The sequence below is a fragment of the Heterocephalus glaber genome, unplaced genomic scaffold (genome assembly GCF_053883595.1).
Source record: "Heterocephalus glaber isolate CG9 unplaced genomic scaffold, H.glaber_assembly_v1.0 deba00001444, whole genome shotgun sequence".
Taxonomy (NCBI): Eukaryota; Metazoa; Chordata; class Mammalia; order Rodentia; family Bathyergidae; genus Heterocephalus; species Heterocephalus glaber.
In genome coordinates, this window is record NW_028258297.1 from 13,810,440 (window position 1) to 13,830,224 (window position 19,785).

General features: G+C 40.9%; 1 protein-coding gene across 12 annotated transcripts in view; it reads left to right on the forward strand.

Annotated features, from left to right (window-relative positions):
* The window catches only part of Dnai7 (dynein axonemal intermediate chain 7), a 77,717-nt gene that overhangs the window by 11,832 nt on the left and 46,100 nt on the right, over positions 1–19,785 (forward strand). For 10 of the 12 annotated variants that reach the window (XM_021259084.2, XM_021259083.2, XM_087213987.1 and 7 more), the window contains 4 exons: positions 4,545–4,629; positions 6,145–6,236; positions 8,632–8,733; positions 18,702–18,839. In XM_021259084.2, coding sequence (XP_021114743.2) covers positions 4,545–4,629; positions 6,145–6,236; positions 8,632–8,733; positions 18,702–18,839 — 417 coding nt within the window. Of the gene's footprint in view, positions 1–2,772; positions 2,916–4,544; positions 4,630–6,144; positions 6,237–8,631; positions 8,734–8,771; positions 10,023–18,701; positions 18,840–19,785 lie in introns of those variants that run through there. The other 2 variants (XM_021259088.2, XM_021259087.2) reach the window with 2 other exon arrangements.

Here is a 19,785-nt window from a genome sequence, read left to right on the forward strand (position 1 = left end):
TTACCTCTCGTAGATCTTTGTTGAGAGCTTCCCCAAACAGAGTGGGGGAGTTCTTGAATCCCTGTGGCAGCCAGGTCCATGTCAGCTGTCCAGTAGTCCTGGTGCCTGGGTCCGTCCATTCGAAGGCAAAGAGGGGCTGGCTTACTGGTGCTAGGGGTAGGCTGAAAAATGCATCTTTGAGGTCTAATACTGAGTACCACACATGAGCAGGAGGGATGAGACTCAACAGAGTATAAGGGTTTGGTACTGTTCGGTGGACGGTCTCCACACGGCTGTTTACCTCCCACAAATCCTGTACCGGTCTGAAGTCTGAGGTGCCAGGCTTCCTCACAGGAAGCAGGGGTGTATTCCAGGCTGACTGGCAAGGGACCAAGATGCCGGCTTTCTGGAGTCGGTGGATGTGCTTAGAGATCCCCACCTTGGCTTCCAGCCGGAGGGAGTATTGTCGCACACAGATGGGGGTAGCAGAGGCCAACAATTGGACCACCACCAGGGCATGGTGGTTGGCCAGCCCAGGTGGATTGGTTTCAGCCCACACCCTGGGAAACTTTTTTGAAGGTAGTCCCATTTTTGTTTGGGGGGCTCTGCACCCTCCTTTAGGAATCTAAATTCATCTTCTAGGGGTACCATTACCATAATGTCAGAGGGTGGCTTGAGTTCAAAAGTCCCTTCTTCAGGCTCAAAATAATAGCCCCCAACTTTTGCAGCAAGTCTCTTCCCAGCAACAGGTACGGGCACTCAGGGATAATTAAGAAGGAATGGGTGACAGTGCCTTTTCCTAGATTTACAGTCCGTCTAGTGGTCCAAGGGTAGGAGGCCGACTTTCCTGTGGCTCCAGTAATGGAGGTTTTTAAGGAAGTGAGGGGTCCAAGGGGGGGGGTCTTCAGGACAGAGTGGGTCACACCAGTGTCCACAAGGAACTGAACATCTGTTCCCCCATCTCCAAAGTCACCATAGGCTCACTAGGGTTAAGCAGCCATGAGCCTCGGCCCCATCAATCTTCTTCATCTACTAAGAGGATTCCACCTTTTTTTGGGGGGGGGCTCCTTCTCTCTTTTTTGTTTTAGCTTTTCACAATCTTTTTAAAAATGGCCCTTTTTCTTGCAGTAGGCACACTGATCTTTCTCTAATAAGGGTCGGATTTTCCCCTTGTTCCCTCCTTTGTTTTCAGGTCTTTTTTTCTGGACAAATCCTTCATCAGCCAAGGTGGCTATGGTTGCTTTTTTAGTCTCTTGGCCATTCTCTCTTCTGGGGGATCCCTGTTATTAAATGCCTTCATGACTACATTCATCAATTTTTCTCTATTTTCTCCCTCAAATCCTTTTAGCCTTTGTAGCTTTTTTCTAATGTCTGGGGCCAACTGGATAACAAATGCCAAGTTTATTGCCTGCTGATTTGCAGGGGCGTCTGGATGGATTGGAGTATACATATGGTATGTTTCCAACAGATGCTCCAAAAAGACAGAAGGGGATTCCTCTGATCCTTAAAGGACCTCGCTTACCTTGCTCAAATTGGTAGGCTTCCGAGTGGCTCCCCTCAGGCCAGCCAGGAGATGCTGACAATAGTTCTGGAGAGCTTCTCTCCCACCCGAGGCATTAGCTTGCCAGCAGGGTCAGGTGGACAGGAGTTGTGCTTTAATACAGGCCCGCTGTTGCATCTAGGGGGCCCTCTGCTCCACCTAGTACTGACCTTACAGCTTGTCCCCGGATTCTTTCCCTCTCCTCTGAGGTAAAAAGGGCCTGGAGGAGTTGTTGGCAATCATCCCAAGTAGGATCATGGGTATGAAAGATAAACTCCAGGAGAGAGATTAGAGCTTGGGGTTTGTCTGAAAAAGGAGGATTCTGATGTTTCCAATTATATAAGTCACTGGTAGTAAAAGGGATATAAACATAGTGACCTTGCTCTGTCTCCCGAAGGGGCAAGAGAGGAGCCGAGCTAGTTCCCTCAGCGAGGACCTTGCTAGGTCCATACACAGCCCCAGCTCGCATGTGTGGGGGAGAAGTCACAGAGTCTGGGGACTGGGGCCCCTCAGGGAGAGGAGGATAGAGAGAGGTAGGAGCCGAAGGTTGAACAGATGGAGGAAGGAAAGGATTTCGGGGTCTAGAGCAGGATCCATCTGAGGAGGTGGAGGATTCCCCATAGGGCGGAGGCCCTCCCAGGGGGTCTAGGGGGTCAGGTTCCTGTGAGAGTACCAGCTTGGGAGCCCTGGTCTTAAGTTCCCAGGGTCCTTTTGGGGCAGCGACTAAAATGCGAGCGTCTGTTTGAAGGGAACAGCACTGTAGCCAAGCCAGAGGTTCCTCACAAGCCTGAACCCAGATGTCTATGTAGGGAAATTGGTCTGGGTGGCCAGGGCGACTGGTGATCTTGCCCCAAACCGCCTGGCAAATACTGAGGTCAAAAGTCCCTTTGGCTGGCCATCCCACCCCGAAGGCTGGCCATTCCAGTTGGCACAGGGACTGGAGTCTTTTGCAAGAAAATTTTACCCCATATTCATCGTCTTGTTCTGGAGAAAAAGCCAATTTAAAATTAGTGAGAAAGCAGTCAAGCAGAGTGGACCTGGTAGAACAGGTTCCCCCATTACTCTGCTCCTGATGAGGATTGGAAAGAAAAAAAAAATGTAAAATCAGACACACAACAGACACAACACTAACATATAAAAGACAAGATGAACGGGTGCCATTACAAAATGAAACTAAATCTTCCCTTGTTCCTTGTCAGGAACCTCGGGGTCAGGGGAGGCTTCCTGGCTCGTCAGCCACCTCACTCCTGACTTAACAAATGGTTGCAACCGGCCAAAAGCTTACCTCCGGAGGTTTTCTGAAGTCTGTACCCAAGAGTCTCCTGCTGGATCCCACCACGGAGTCTTGGCCGAACCGGGGGTTCCTACCCGGGGATCTCACTGGGGCCTCCAAAATGTAAGACCGTGGGCCTCACCAAAAACTCTGAGGAGCTGACTACAGTGAAGATCACCTGGGAGGGAACACACCGGACAAGCTGTGAACATGAAACAGACCTTTATTAGTCTGGCCAGACAGCACCCTCCAAGCACCAAGTTTAGAGAGGTGCCCGGCTCAGGGACTGAGGTCTTTTTTAGGGGTCGCAAGAGGGAACTTGGCAAGCAAAAGTACAGAAGTGAGACATTGGTGGTTGGGGTAGTGTAGCAACCAATCTTTACATAACAGGCATAAGGCTAACTTGTGGTTTCCTTGGAACAGCAACAAGTACGTTCTGGGAACTTGACGTCCCCATGGTGAAGTGTAACAGAAGCAGACAAGATGGGGCCTTATTACAAAATGGAGTAACTTTTGTTCAGTCTCACATTAACACTTGTTAATAGGTGCCAAAATGGTATCCTCTTTATAATTATATTTCCCCCATTCAAGGTTAGTTTTCAAAAATCATATTTTAGTAGCTACAGCCCTTCTCAAAAAAATTAGGAGTTTTTTATTTCTCTCAGAACAATGTCCAGACTTTTCAGCGTAGGTTCAATCGTTCTTTCCTATTCTCATTTCTTTTGTCTTCTCTTCCTGGAGTCTTACAGAGCACATTGTATTTGTTGGCTTAATCCAGTGTTTTTGAAACTCCATCTTGCAGCTGTGTTTCTCTTTTCTTGGGATATCTTCCCTTGAGTGCTAAAATCCTTTGCGCATGAATTTATACCTTTCTCTACAAACATTTTACTTGAACTGTGTTATTAAAAACAATCCTTCTACTCAGGAGGCTGAGGCAGAAGGATCACTTCGAGTTTGAGCCCAGCCTGGGCTACATAGGAAGACCATGTCTCAAAAAGAAACAAACAAAACAAAAAACAATCCTCCCTCCATACTTGCAAAATAACTCTGTATACCTGCTAATCCTAAAAATATTACTTTCTAAAAACAGATGTACAGTTTTAGCACTGTTTTTACATATATTTGACTTTATTCTTTATAATAAGATGAGATTTTCTTTTTAAAGATGTGGAAACTGGGCCTGAAAGAATTATTTAAATTGCATATATTTGTCATGTCTTAAGTCACTTTCTCCTTGCTGAGACAAAATACCTGACACCCACAACTTAGAAGGAGAGATTTATTTTGGCTCGGGGTTTCAGTCCATAGTCAGTTGCCTTCAGAAAAGAACCGGCATGGTGGAAGGGCCTGATGGAAGAAAGCTGCTCAATGCATAGCAGCCAGGAAGCAGGGGAGAAAAGGAGGAGCTGTGGCCAAGAACACAGCCTTCCAGGTCGCTCCCGAGTGACTGCCTTGGAACAGCACCCTCAGCTAGGAACGCAGACTTGTAGGGGACATTCTAGATCTAAACTGATAACAAGTGCCATCCCTGCACTTGCAGAGTTTATGTGCTTAGTTTTGTTTGTTTCCAGTCTCAGTCCTTCAATGCACTGAGTCAGTGCACTAACAGGCAGTCTTACCTGTTGAATGAATGCATGAAAGATATGTTTCATGAAAGCAAAACTTTTTCATAATTACTACTTAAGGAAACGTGTTTTTAAGTAACTTGGGTGCATGCTAATAGCCTTTTTTAATCTTGTGGTCTTTGTTAAGTCTGGCAATAAGAAAAAGACAATCACTAAAGCAGAACAACTGAAGCAGCTACAAGAGGAAGAGGAGAAACGACTGAGAGAGGAAGGTACGAAACAGACAGTGGTTCTATTTTCATATTCAAGTAATACTAACAATAGGTCGGTATTTCTGTAATCCAGTCATATTTTTTCAAAATTCATCAAATTTTCTAATTTAAATCTACTTTCTAATGAACGCCCATCAGTTAGTAGGCACTGAGAGAGATCCATTAGTACACACCAACCACATTTAGTACGTCTTGAAGTAGTGTTGCCAAATAAAATACAGGAGCCCAGTCAAATTTGAATTTCAAATCAACATTGGCTAATTTGGGATAATTTTCCCAATGCAATATTTGGGACATACTTACTCTTTTTGAAAAGTATGTTGTTATCTGAAATTCAATTTGAGCTGATCATCTTGATTTTAATTTGCTAGTTCTGGCAACCCTATCTTGACATATTGGTATTTACTGATGAAATTAGGAACATTGCTGCTGATTGTGCAGTAAGAATTCTGAAACTGGAATTCAGACTGCCCTTGAACTCACTATGTAGCCCAGGCTGGCCTTGAACTCATGACAGTCCTTGTGCCTCAGCCTCCCAAGGGCCAGGATCACAGGCGTGTGTCAACATATCTGGCTTTCGCCTAATTAAAATGCTAATTTTACTGGCGTGGTGGTGCGTGCCTGTAATCCCTGCACTTGGGAGGCTGAATCAGGAGGATCACCTCAATCACCTGGGCTACCTAATGATTTCAAGGCAAGCCTAGACTACATAGCAAGACCCTATCTCAAAAAGAAGAGTCAATTTCATTTATTTTTTTAAATGAAACAATTAAACATTGATGAAAGCGGTAGTTAATTAAAACACCAAAAAGAGATTTTAAAATTCTGAATATCCCTAACACTGTAGCTTTTAGCATTTAGAACATCCATAGATTCATATTCAGGTTTTTAAAATTCAGGTTCCATGCCTATTTTTTAGCGTATAATCTTACAAATCCTTTTTATTATTTATTTATTTGGCGGGGAGGGTACTGGGATTCCAAATCCTTTTTTTTAGGTGACTCATGGTAAGAATACAGTCTCAGGACCTATAGCTTGAGAAGTGATTTATTACATTGGGGTAAACTTATATTCCTCAGCATGTATCTCATACTTTGTTTTTAATAGAGCAAGAGAAAGTTAGGATGATTTCTTCTGAGGATGTTAATGTCACACAGTAAGGGACATCTTCTGAAGACTATCTCTCCATAATTCCCCATGATAGGACTGTCATATTTTATGGACTAAAATCATTATTGGATTGTTATAAACTCTTGGAGAAGAGATATATCAATGTGGACCCATTTCTTGGCCAGAAAGCTTGAGTCATGTTATTCTTTTGAAGAGACGAAAGCTAGCACTTTTTCTATTTCTATCACAAGACAAAATTATGACTTCAATAAGATATTCCACCACATCTTGAAAATACTTAATCTCAAGGGCCTAAAAATCTAGTGATCTAGCCATCTTTTTACTTTTATAAATGTAGCCTCTTACTGATTTTTACTTCCCCTTCCCCTCTTTTTGGTTCTTTAGAGGAAGCCCGTTTGAAATTTGAGAAAGAAGAACTGGAAAGGCTTGAAAAACAGCGGATTGAGAAAGAAAAATGGCAACAACTTGAAAAAAAAGTACATAAACCTTAGTAATGTTCTCAAGGAAAACTTAAGAAAATGTGGCTATCACATGTGTTGCCGTCCATTGTTCTCACCTCATAGCTACCAGTGGAGTTTAGTCCTATGTGGACTGGTTTGACTGAATAAAATGGGTAACACTATTACCCCATCTCACAGATAAGCAAACTGAGGCAGAGTGAAAGTTAGCGGCTGAAAAGTGGCAGAACCAGGACTGAGCCCTAAGCAATCTCCCTCATCAGCTTCTGCTCACCACAGTGAAACACACATGAATCTATTTTATATGCAAATTTAACAGGGACCAACATTTTTTTCAAAATATTCAAACTCTACTCTTTTTTTAGTTTCACTTCTCTTTTTTGCTAAATCAGTAGTTCTGACATATTTTGGTCTCAGGACAAAACTCCATTAAAATGTTCCAAATTTAAATCTTCCCAAGGAGATTTTGTTTATATGGATTACATCTATCAATATTCAGCATGTTAGAAAGTAAAGCGGATACATTTTTAAACACGTTAGTATGCATTAAACATTGATTTAAAAAAAAAAAAGCTTTACTAATCCTGTCAATACATTAACATTTTGAAAGAAAATTATGTATTCTTTATTTAGAGAAATGAATAGCATTATTCATATTTTTAAAATTTCTTCACTACCTGACCTAACAAGACAACTGGATTTTCCTATTAACTTTAATATTCCAGCTGTTGTAATGTGTTGTTTTGATAGAAGCATATGAAGAAAAATCTTGCTGCAATCAGCTTTGCATTTGGAAAAAGGAGGGATGTTGCGATAACCTTTCAGATAACTGTGGATGTTCTTTGATACTACACCAAATTTAAGTGGTAGTTTCCTTTTCTTCTTTGTTTTCCTTCGAGATGAGATCTCCCTATGTTGCTCTGGCTGGCCTCCTACTCCTGGATGCAAGCCATCCTTCCTCAGCTTCCAAGTAGCTGGGACTTCGGGCACATGCCACGATGCTCAGATTCACAAATGGTGGTTCCTTAATGTGGACTCAGAAATTACATCAATGACCTGTTTAAATTCTTATATTAAAACATCGCTCTGTATTACACTTTGACTAGATTTTATTTTCATGCATGATTGTGCAATTGCATACATTGCTTGCTTAGAAAAATTTTGTTTGCTGAATTATTTACTTCTAAATGTTGATGTATTTTATTGTTCATTATAGAAAAAAAATCACAGACATTAACTTCTCCAATCAAATTAGAAGTCTTTAAGGATTGAGAAACCATCAAACTCATACTGATAGATACAAGTATTTTTAAAGTCTGAGTTTTTACTTGAAAGTTGCATTTTACCATTATTTTGTTTGTTTATTTTTTGAGGCAGGGTCTCCCTTTGTAGTTCAGGCTGGCCCTGAATTCACTATGTAGCCCAGGCCGGCCTGGAACTCATGGCGATCCTCCTGCCTCAGCCTCCTGAGTGCTGGGATTACAACCTTGCACCAGCACACTCAGCTGCATTTTACCATTTGAAACAAATATTTTGAGTTGTGTTCTTTTTTTTTTTCTTGGTACTGGGGATCAAACTCTGGTCCTTGCACTTGTGCAGCAGGTGGCAAAACCACTGAGCTAAATCTCCGGCCCTTGAGTTGTATTCTTGAGGTGGCATGCCCAATTCATTCCATTTTGAGAGGATGTCTGCCAAAATACTTAAATAACTGCACAAGTGTACAATTTCTCAAGACAGTGTTGTCCCTTGATATGCAGAAGTGCTTTGTGTATGCTTCCTATTCTATCACATTGAATAGTAAAGGGACACATACAGTACTTAGGACTGAGTATTAATAAAATGAATAATTTTCACCTCTTCCTCAGGTCACTTTTATGCGAAGCTGGCTCTTGGCTCTCACTATGTGCACTTTAGAGTTACTGCCTGAACTGTGCTGAGGCACAAAAGTCTTCCATCATCTTCTGTAATTAGTGTGAAATGTGTACTGTGAAAAGGGCAAATGATGTCCTTACATTGCTATGAAAATAGATTTACCTTCACAGATCTCAAAGGAGTTTTGAGGACCCACAAAGAGTCTGTAGATCACAGTTTTGTTTTGTTTTTTGAGACAAGGTCTTGGTAGGCAGTTCAGGCTGGCCTTGAACTCACTATGTAGCCCAGGCTGGCCTCGAATTTGTGGCAATCCTCCTGCCTCCGCCTCCCGAGTAACTGAGATTCCAGGCATGCACCACCATGCCTGGTAGATCACACTTTAGAAATTACTGTTTCAGATGAAATGGCTCGGAAATATCCAGAGTATTCAGACTAAGTATTCATTTTGAAGTTGTATATTTAACCAAATAAGTTTTCGATGCTGCTTGTGGAACATAAAGCTGAAAATAAAGAGATTGACCTATCTGTCCCTGTCAAATAGGATCTAGAAAGGAGACCTGAAGAACTTGAGGAACTTTATTCACTAGAGGAATGTTTTCCTGAAGCAGAGAAATTGAAACAGGATAGTAGGTCACTTTCTCAGGTAAGACTGATTTCTCCTTGAGCTAAGACTTTTTTTTTTAACCGCTAATTTGGTGTGAGCGTTTATTTGCACAATTACGACATGTGGACAAACCCAGAAGAGAGGACTGAGTCTGTGGCCCCCATGCAGCACACTGAGGGGACAGGGACCGCCACCGTGGGGGCTCCCTCGGCAGCCAGGCCACTACTCCCCTCACCAGCAGACTCTCAAACGTGTAGGCCATGAAGCAAGCATTGGGTCTCTTAGGGACAAGGGGATGCCCTGGTCTCACCATCTCAAAGCCCAAAAAGCTGAAGGTCTGGAGCAAGGCAGAACTGAGCTAAGACTTTTGTGAAGAGGACATTGCAGCCTGAAACCCATTTTGATCTCAAGAAACTTTACATTTTATCTACCTCACCTGACAAATCTATTGCTTATTGCAAAGTAAACTGATATAACTTTGTAGAAAGCTACTTGGAAGCCGTAATATACCTGAACTATTTCTCTCCCTGACTTAGGTTCAGTTGGTTCAGTTGTTGGGACTCTGGACAGCTACTTTCACTACGCCTTACACACACTGCATTTTTCTCAGATTGAAGGGTTGTGGGTATCTCTGCCAAGCGAATCTACGGGCACCATTGTTTTCAACAGCTTATGCTCACTCTGTGCCTGATAATTCGCATCTATTTCAAACTTTTCATTATTATTATATATGTTAGGTGACGTGTGATCAGGATCTTTAATGCTGCTATTGTAGTCGTTTGTGCCCATCTCAGACGGTGCACTTAGTGGTAAATGTGTGACCAATTTCTGACCGCCCACCTCAGTCCTCCTCCCACCCCCTTGAGCCTCCTTATTCCCTGACACACAGCCGTATTGAGATTGGGCCAGTTAATAACCCTACAAGGGCCTCTGAGTGCTCAAGTAAAAGGAATAATTGTACGGCCCTCTTTCAAATCAAAAGCTAGAAATGGTCAAGCTTAGTGAATGTTACAGCTTGTGTCTAGACGTCCCCCAAAGCCTCGTGGGTCATCGGTGAAGCTTTTTGGAGGTGGCTGGATCTAGGGTGGGTGAATACGGATTAAAGGTGTGTGATAACTAAATTAGCCCACTGATTGCTTTAGCATGGTTCTGGGTGAGGATGATGGGAAGGCCCGCCCTGGGTGTGGGTGGCACCAACCAATAGGCTTGTAGGCTGGATGGAATAAAAAGGAAAAGGAGGACAGCTGCTGCTTCCTGCTGGTCATGCCCCTCTGCCGTGTGCTCCTTTGCCTTGGAGCCAGTTGACTGTGGACTGAAACCTACAAACTGTGAGCTGAATTAAACCTTTCCTCCTTTAGCTTGTGGGTGTCAGGTATTTTGTCTCAGCAGTGAGAAAGTAAGAGAATGAGGAAGTTTTGTTCAAAGCTGACATAGGCTGAAAACTATACAAACCCCCAAGCTAAGAATGCAAAGGGAAAGTTTTTTTGTTTTGGTTTTTGGTCTTTGGTTCTTTGAGACTGCGTCTTGCTATGTAGCCCAGGCTGGCCTCAAACTTGCATCAATCCTCCTGCCTCAGCCTCCTGAGTGCTGGGATTGCAGGCATGTGCCACCATGCCCACATCAAGGAACAGCTTTTCAAGGAAATTAAAAGTGCTACTCCAGTGAACCCACTAGTGAAAGAAAGCGCAGCAGCCCCACTGCTGACATGTAGAAATTTTAGTGATTGGGACAGAAGACCAAATTCGCCACACCATTTCCTTAAGCCACAGCCTGACCCAGAACAAGTCTGGAACTCTCTCCAATTCTCTGGAGGCTGAGAGAGGAAGGAGGCCACAGAAAAAAAGTGATGCTGGCAGAGGTTGGTTCATGAGGTTTATGTCTTTAAAATATATGAGTATGTTAAGTAAAATTCTTGGGAAGCCATGGATTTGGACTGGGCACTAATACTCAGCTGAACAGAGCAAACCAATAGAGTTTTATGACAGCAGCTGAGCACTGGTTGGTTTTAGAGGAACGTGTAGCCAATTAACTGATTGGTTGATGAAGCCAATGAAGTTTTCTATGATTTGGTTTCTTTGTTTGCTTGAGACAGGATCTTGCTATGCAGTTCAGGCTGGATTTGAAGTCATTGTGTAGGCCAGGCTGGCCTTGAACTCTTGAGGTCCCTCCTCCCTCAGCTTTCCATGTGCTGGGACTGCAGGCATGTGCCTCCACACCTGGCCTTCATTTTCTTGTAGGTATTTGCTGATATGTTGTTAGCTTGAGTTCTTGGAAAGTTCTCTGATCTCTTGCTCTGGGAGCAATGAGACTCGTGGATTATTTTGCTCTTTGCTCAGATAAATTTGGCCCAAGGAATTGTCCCTTTGGCATCATCATTTGGATCTGAAGCACAGCCCCACCAACTGACCCTGGAAGCCTTCCGCAACCAGGCATAGGTTCTCCCTGTCACGCCTACAGAATAGGATTGCAGGTTCATTGACTCCTTTGGAGAAAAACGAAGCCCAAGATGGCTGCGCAGTGGTTCAGGCTATGAAGGGGCTTCTGGGAGGTGCTGGGTCTCGTCAGCAGGACTCCAGCGCAGATGCACCACCTGGCATCCCCGGTAAGTACCCTGTCCAGCCAGGTTGCTACGGGGAAAGCCACCACTATGGACCCCTATTGGACGCCAGGCTGGAAATAAAGACATCTTACCTGCCCACCGTCAACCTGTGGAATCTGAAGAGTTGAGCAACACTCCCATCAAAGAAAGGAAATTTTCAGGGCACATCAGTAAGAGGGTTGGGAAGGGTTTATTAGGCAGATGTTTTAGGAAACACTCAAACAATTCGGGCCTGAGAGAGGGGAGAGGCATGCTGCAGTTTGGAAGTGGGGATACTGATGTGGTTTTGGTGTTGGAAATTTGTGGCTTTTGATAATGTATAGTTTTGGTCATCATCTGCAGTAAGAGCATCTCTGTCTTTCCAGTGGTGGCCTAATTTATAGGTGGAAAAGTCGTCTTTGGTGGACATTTTTGGTCTTGATTTGGTGGATGGAGGCTGGCCCAGTCAGATCGCCTTTAAGCTGTGGGTGGGGCCTAGTCCACAGAGGAGAAGGCTGTGTATCCACAGGCGGCTGTGAATATCCACAGGTGGCAGGAAGTGGCTGAACCATTCATAGGAGAAAGGGAATTGCCCAGGCTTATTGTGTTTGAGAGAAGAGAGAAAAAAATAATAAACTGGACTTGCGTCTTGAAGGTACAGTTTTCATTTGTATTTATTTTGGTTACTTGAAACACAGTCTCACTATGTAGTTTAGGCTGGCCTTGAACTCACTGTGATCCTCCTGCCTCAGCCTCCTCCGAGTGCTGGGATTGCAGGCGTGCGCCACTAGACCTAGCTTATTTCTAAACTATTTTTGTCACCTAGATTTTAATTCTGTCCTACTTCAGGACTAAGGGCTGGTTTTGCTGTGAGAGGGGAGAGGAGCTACTTGAGCTTCATGGTGGCTGGTTGGGCCAGCCAGAAATGAGACTAGATCCTGGGTTTAGAACTCCTCCATTGGAAGGCAGCTATGCTCACCACTGTTCCACCAGCACTTTTTTTTTTTTTTTGAGACAGGATCTTGCTCTGGAATTCAGGTTGACCTTAAACTCACTGTTGTATGTATCTCAGGCTGGCCTTGAACTCATGGCAATCCTCCTGCCTCAGCCTTCCAACTGCAGGGATTATAGGGATGCGCTGCCATGCCTCACTTACATTTGGAACTCTAGCCAATTTCATGAATAAGAATCCCCAGAATTTATTTTTTAGAGAAATGGATGAACCTTACTAAGAAATAAATTGGGATGACAATATTCACAGTGAGGAAGTTTTAATACAGATAATATTGCTAGCTTGTACATACAGTATATTACAAGAGGAAGGATTAAAAAGTCTTAGAAACAATGGGATACATTTGTTTTACCTAGTACCAGAGGCTTTTAAAAGACAAAGTGGGCGGGGGGGTATGTTATAGTTGAGCTTTTTAAACCACCCTTTTGCCTTGATCAGGTTGTTTTTTTGTTTGTTTGTTTGTTTGTTTGTTTTTGGTACCAGGGATCGAACTTGGGACCTTGCACTTGCCAGGCAGGCGCTGGAACCACTGAGCTAAATCCCCGGCCCCTTTTCCCTTGATTGGAACACTCATGCTCAGAATAATAAATTATCTCAGTCTGCAGTGGAAGATGTTTTCTGTCTCCTGTGTGTTAATGGATGTCACCCTGAATTCGGTAACTTAAGTAAAAGAACAAAGGCTGAGCTGTGAAGTTGCCCATTTTTACTTTGGGCCTTACACTAGAAGATGGTTTGTAACAAGGTCTGTGTGCATATGAAGAAATTCCCTCTTCTTTTTTTTTCTTTTCTCTCTCTCTCCTATCTCTCCTCTCTCTCTCTCTCTCCTCCTTCCTTCCTCCCTTCTTTCTTCCTTTTCTTTTCTTTTCTTTCTTTCTTTCTTTTCTTTCTTTTCTTTCTTTCTTCTCTCTATGTATTGTTTCTTTTTTCTTTTTCTGGTACCAGGAATTGAAGTCAGGACCTCATGCTTTCCAGGCAGGCATGGTGTTTTGTTTTGTTTTTTTAATAGCAAAACATTTATTGGTACATTTTAGGCATACATAATGCTAACACTCATCGTAGGAGAAATTCCCTCTTCTTGTTAAGAGCTAATTTTCAGGGGAGTGATAACAGCTGAGTTCTTCTGGAGGCCCTGTTAAAGGGTCCTGCACCAAAGTGACTTATTTTGGGGTGGTGGTTATGAGACAGGTGATTAGGGTATGGCAAAACTGGCTGGGGAAGTAGATATGATCTGTTAATTACAGAATCTCAGGACACATGCGCAGAGCAGTTCCCAGGCCCTGCGTGTGAATTTCTCATGAGAATTTGAGCAGGTTTCGGGTAGGATGGCCTAGACCTGAGGTCAGCCTGATGGCTGGGTGATACAAAAAGGACAGACCACACTGAGTTTCTGCCACTACATTCACATTTACGCGGTGTCCTGCCCTCACGCTGAAGGGGGTACTTACTTTCCTACTTGGCCCAAACTCACTCTGCAGAGCCTGTTTTTTTCCCCCACATTTTATAAAACTTTACTACCATTTGCACTTGCCTTGACTGATTCTTTGCTCAGGACAGAAAGAACATAGAAGCCACCTCCAGGAGACACTAGCACCCCAAAACCCGATAACATTTGCTGCATAACTGCAAAAAATAAATGAGATGAATATAAAACTGGGATGAAAATTTGTGAACAAACTTGTCAGGGTTTCAGAAATCTCCTCAGTGGTTTCTCTTAGAATCATGTTGTGGATTAAGTGGTAGACATATCCAAGTCACTTTTAAGTAAAACACTGAAACTTACTTTTCAACTGTTCTTTTGTTATGTATTGGAGGAGAACAGAGTACAAGTATGACTTGACCAATGGAGACTTCCCAGTTATCTTTTATTTATTTGTGTGTGTGTGTGTGTGTGTGTGTGTGTGTGTATATATATATATATATACATGTATGTATTTTTTTTTTGAGACAGGGTCTCACTATGCAGTTCAGGCTGGCCTTGAACTCACTATATAGCCCAGGCTGGCCTCAAACTTGCAGCAATCTTCCTGCCTCAGCCTCTTGAATGCTGGGATTACACACGTGCACCACCACTCCTGGCTCTTCCAGTTATCTTTAATGTTTGGGTGGCATTACCAAGTGCTAGGGTTCTGTTGACTCTTCCCTGGTCCTTGGTGTCCTGTAGAAAAGTGGTAGCAAGGTTTTACACTTATTAAAAGTAGGGAAAAAAAGTATGCTCTGTAGAATGAGAGCAGGCCATGGAGAAAGCTCATAGAGGCCGTGAGGTTAAAGGCAGAGAAGTCTTTTGCATCCCTCATTCTTCAGGCTGACATGAGATATTGGCCATCCAATCAAAGACCTGCTTGATTTTGCACCAGAAAAATTGAAGATAGCATTTTCTGATTGGTTCCAGATGTGGGGCTTGGGAACTGAATTCTGCACGGGTGTCCTGGAACTCTGAGATTGACAGGTCACGCCCACTTGCTTAGCTGGTTGCCCATGCCCTAATCTCCCACCTCAGTAGGGTAGGAGAAGTTGTTCCGAAAACAGATGTTCATTATTTTCATTGACAAAATGTAGAATGTGGCTTGTCTAATTGGAAAACATTGAGTAATGAAAACATTGGTTGAGGTTAATAGCACATTTATTTAACAAACATCTGGCTGTCTATATTAAGATATTTTAATAGGGCCAGGGATAGAATGACAAGGTAGATGTAGTTTTCACCTTGAGTGTCATAAGAAAAATAGATGAATATATTCACAAATAGAAAAAATGCAGAAAGTTAGTAATTATGTCAAGTACTCTGAAAAAGATTGCCCGCTCACTAGTATTTGCAGCTCAGTGGATGAGTTTGAACTCCTTGTGTTGGGCATGTTTGTTGACTTTAGTACTAAAAATATAGTGCTGGTTTCAGTTTACTAAATTCTGCTAGTGGAACATTTTGTGTTCATGTGGTATAGAAAAGCTAGGTATCTTTGGGTACTTAGTAGATAAGAAAAATATGAGAAATCATGTTTCTAGAAATTATAAAATATGCGTCTACAAAATGCTGGTCTAAAATAGTTCAAAATTGCCTGCTTTCTAAGTTTTTACTAAAAATTAAAGCTACTAAGAGTTAAACCCTAATTGAAGGTAATTATTAGAATAATAATTCTTTATGGAAAATGTTTTGGATGGGTGAATATAAGGCAGTGTTGAAGAACCTATGGCATGCTTGCCTCAGCTGTCTATCATTGAAAGCTCTAAAAGGTTTGCCACCTCTGGATAGGGTATTAGATGTTTTTTAAAAGGAAAAGAATAATTTTTTGATCTAAAGTAGAATGGGTTTCTTTCCAAATGAAAATAGTATAGTATGACAAGTCACTGAAAGAATAAAAGAAGATTATAAAGTTTGTGAAAGATGACTCTTGTGAGCTGGTGGTACACACCTGTAATCCCAGTATTTTGGGAGGCTGAGGCAGGAGGATTGCAAGTTCAAGCCCAGCCTGGGCAACATAGTGACTTAGTGAGATCCTGTCTCAAAAATAAAATATAAATAAAGGGCTGGGGATGTAGCTTATTGTGAAACCCCTGGGTTCAATCCCCAATACTGTGCCAAAAATGTGGGGGGGGGGGTGAGATGAGAATTTTGTTATTAAGCTAGGTAAAATTAAAATATAATTATTTATAAGTTATTCTAAGAATTGAACGCTATTATCTAAAGTTTGCAAAATTTGAATTTGTTCTTTATGCTAAAGCAACAGGATTTTCTGTTGCTAAAGTGACAGAATTACTCTGCTCTTACTAGAAAATAGACTTATATTAGGTCTTTTGATTATTTAGGAATTGAATCTTCCCTATTGAATACAGTGGACCCTTGACTTATGAACTCAATCAGTTCCCAAGGGCTGGTTGTAACTAAGTCAAAATAGCTGAGATCTGGATGTTTACCTGGGAACATGCTATAACAAGAGGCAGGTGAATCTTCTGTTAACCTAATTAACTCAAGTTGTTCGTATGTCGGGCGGGTCGTAACTTGAGGGTGCACTGTACTGGGATTTTTTTCCTATGGCTGTGTGGTTTTCTGTATTTGCCTCTAAAGTATTTTGTAATTTTGGCTAAATGTAGGACTTGTTCCCAATGACTTGTGATCTTATTTTGATCAAGACTTTGGAACATTTAATATTTTTGATAAATTTTCCCCAAATCAAGTTCTAGTTTGACTTTTTTTTTTTTTTTTTTTGGTGCCGGGGATTGAACTCGGGACCTTGCGCTTTCGAGGCAGGTGGCAGAACCACTGAGCTAAATCCCTGGCCCTCTAGTTTGACTTTTAACTAGCTTTGGGACATTCCAAAAGGCCTTTGGGACATCTGAAGGAGATACATTAAACCAATTAGGTTTATTCAATATGTTAAATTGTATGGGAAATAGGGATAAATAAGTGATACTGAATCTTCTTTAAGTTATATTTGTAGGAATGTGTTCATATGTTTCTAAAAATTGTGTGAAATTCATTGAAATCTGACAGTTATGATGTAATGCTACCAGTTACAATTCTAGTTAAGATGTATGCAACAGAAGTGTCTATATTTGGACTGGAGATGAAGCTCAGTGGTAGAACACTAGCATGCACAGGGCTTGGATTCACTTCCCAGCACCATGCACACTAATTTCCTTGCCAACTGCATCATCATTAGAATGAACTCTTATTAGTTCATTAATCATGGCTATTTTGAGTCTCGTCATTTCTGTTAATTGTTCTGGTCTGAAGTGTTTAATCTTTAAAAAAAAAAGTATGGAAAGGACTAACAAGTACAAGTTTTTGATGATTGAGATCATATCCTTGGTCTTGGTAAGAATTCCTAAAACTCTCATGAAAGGATGGCTTATGAGACTGGTAATGCAGTATCAGGCAGCAAAAGAGTTTATAACAGATCAGAGAAATGCTTGACAAGTATTTTTGCTGGGTAGCCAGTGCTGAGCTTGAGATGTGCTCTTTGAATAAACTGTTTTTCCCTGTTATTTCCTTATTTACTATGAGTGGCCAGTTACAATGAATTTAGGGCCATTTGATGATTGTACTACATCAATAGAGTACATAATTTAGTTCTTGAAGGAAAATTCCTAATTCAATTAAAAAGTCACTTTGTCAAATGTTAAAATTCAAAACACTTTCTCAAAAATTAAATTTACAAGCTGCTTTACGTAACAAGTAACTATTTCCTTTGAAGAAAATGATGTTATTTAATTATAGACATTTATGGATCACTGAAGGGACATATCAGACTGAAACCTATGAGCTGTCCTTTTTAACTGAATGGTTTATAAAGCTATAATAGTTTATTTACATACAACATAGTTTTTAATTCATTCATCCTTTTTGTTTTCCATTTAAGACTTGAATGTACTGGAACAATGTTGGCTTCAATGGTCAAGCTATTTCAAGTCTTGGAATTCTAATTGTCCTAATACTTTATCAACAAAAACTGTGACTAAGAAATGACTAAGTCTTAAACTCTGAAATGCAATAGAGATGTGAATAACTTAGACACTTTTATTCCATTATGTTTCATAATTTTATACATCATAAAGTCAACAGAAATATAACCTGTTCATATTGTCATTTGTTCCTTTATGCAGTCTGAACCAATGTACATGGTTTTTCTCCTATATTAAAGGTTTCCTTTTATTTTTATGAATGTATATTTAGGCATATCACATACTTTGCTAAACCACATCTAAACATCTTCAATTCCATTCTTTATCTGAGGCAAATTTTACAATTGTTATTAAAGGCAAAATTATCTTCAAACACTTTCATGAGTATAGTAGCATATATGATTCTTAGAATATGGAGCTAAAGCATGCCCTTCTTTCACTCTAGATTGTTAAATACAACTTGCTTATAATATGGCAGATGATTACGGTATACAGTCATTTTAAGTAAAAAGTGAATGATTACAAATGTAAAATTTGTGTAGATTATAAAATAATAGAAGGACTCCTATTAAAATGGCAGTGGCACAAGAAAATAGTAACTTTTTTTTTTTTTTTTTTGGTACCGGGAATCAAACTCGGGACCTTGTGCTTTTGAGGCAGGCAGCAGCACCACTGAGCTAGATCCCTGGCCCTAAATAGTAACAATTTTAAAAATAGAAATTAGCTCAAATGTTGGCTTTACAGATAAGCTCTATAATAAAAAAAGTAAAAACCAACTCAAATGTTTTAAAAACAAAAATATGATAATAAATAGAACTTTTATTTGTCTGCAGCTTGAAGATTGGAAATTTATGTGAAAAAGTCTGGTTATTTTTATTTAGTCAGTTACTATTTGGCTTACATTAAGTCACTGGCTTATGTCATCAAAAGTTTTTGTCTAAATTGGGAAAACTGAGTTCTGAGAAAGCAGACTTTTAAAAAGATTATGAGTGTGAAGCTTTACACATTTGTATTCCACAGTGGAAACACTACATTCAGTGTGATGGGAGTCCTGATCCTTCTGTACCCCAAGAAATGAATACTTTCATTAGCTTGTGGAAAGAGGAAACAAATGAAACTTTTGAGATAGTGATTGAGAAGAGCAAACTAGTGCTACAGGTAAGTATTCAAGTGTCCAGTAACATAAACTAAATTACAAAGAGTCTTACATTAACTCCAAAAACAAAAATTTAATTATGATTTGTCAATTTGTAACACTACTGCTTCTGAATCCTTGATTATAGAGAGAGACTTGGTAATTTTTTTTAACTTTTCATTTTATAACAGTCTCTTGCCACCTTATCAACATAACACAAATACAAGACATTTCTTTATGTAATTGAAGCAAAAAATAAGAAAATGTGTTTGGTTCATCTTCACCTTAGAAAAGAGGAAACAAAGGTATTGGCTGAGAATTCTTGACCACAGGTGAATCCAAAGTTGGATTGGTAGAATTTACCAGGACACAGCACAGAGACAGAGGTAGAAAATGTGAAAGAGTGGTTAACAGACACGTATGATGGAATAAGGACTAGAAGTACAAGGAGAAATACTAGAAGAAAATTTAAATAGTAGAGATAATATTCAAAGAGACAATGGCCGAAAATTTTCCAAACTGAAAGATATGAATCCTCACATTCCAAAAACAAGAGAGACTTTTTTTTTAATCCTTGCAGTACTTCTGACAACAAATATTTGGGGCTTTCCCACAGCCCCAGATAGGATACTAACTAGGTGACCTATAACCCAGTGCTGAAGTGACCCAGAGTTAGCACAGACCTCACAGTTGAGAGGGACTCAGTCCCACAAGACTATGCCCCTTTCCATCACAAGTTCCAGGTTGTCACCTATACTTCAAGCAACCAGTTAGTCTCCCCACAGCTCCCTCATCAGATGAGGTAACTTGCTATAATGGTTCACAAAACATAGGCAAATGTTTACTTAGGTCTAGCAGCTTATTATGAAGAATATTAAATGTGGCACAAATCAACAGCTAGATGAAATACAGAGGGCAAGGTGTGTGGGAAGAGTTGTGGAGGTGCCATGCCCTCTCTCTCTATGCCTT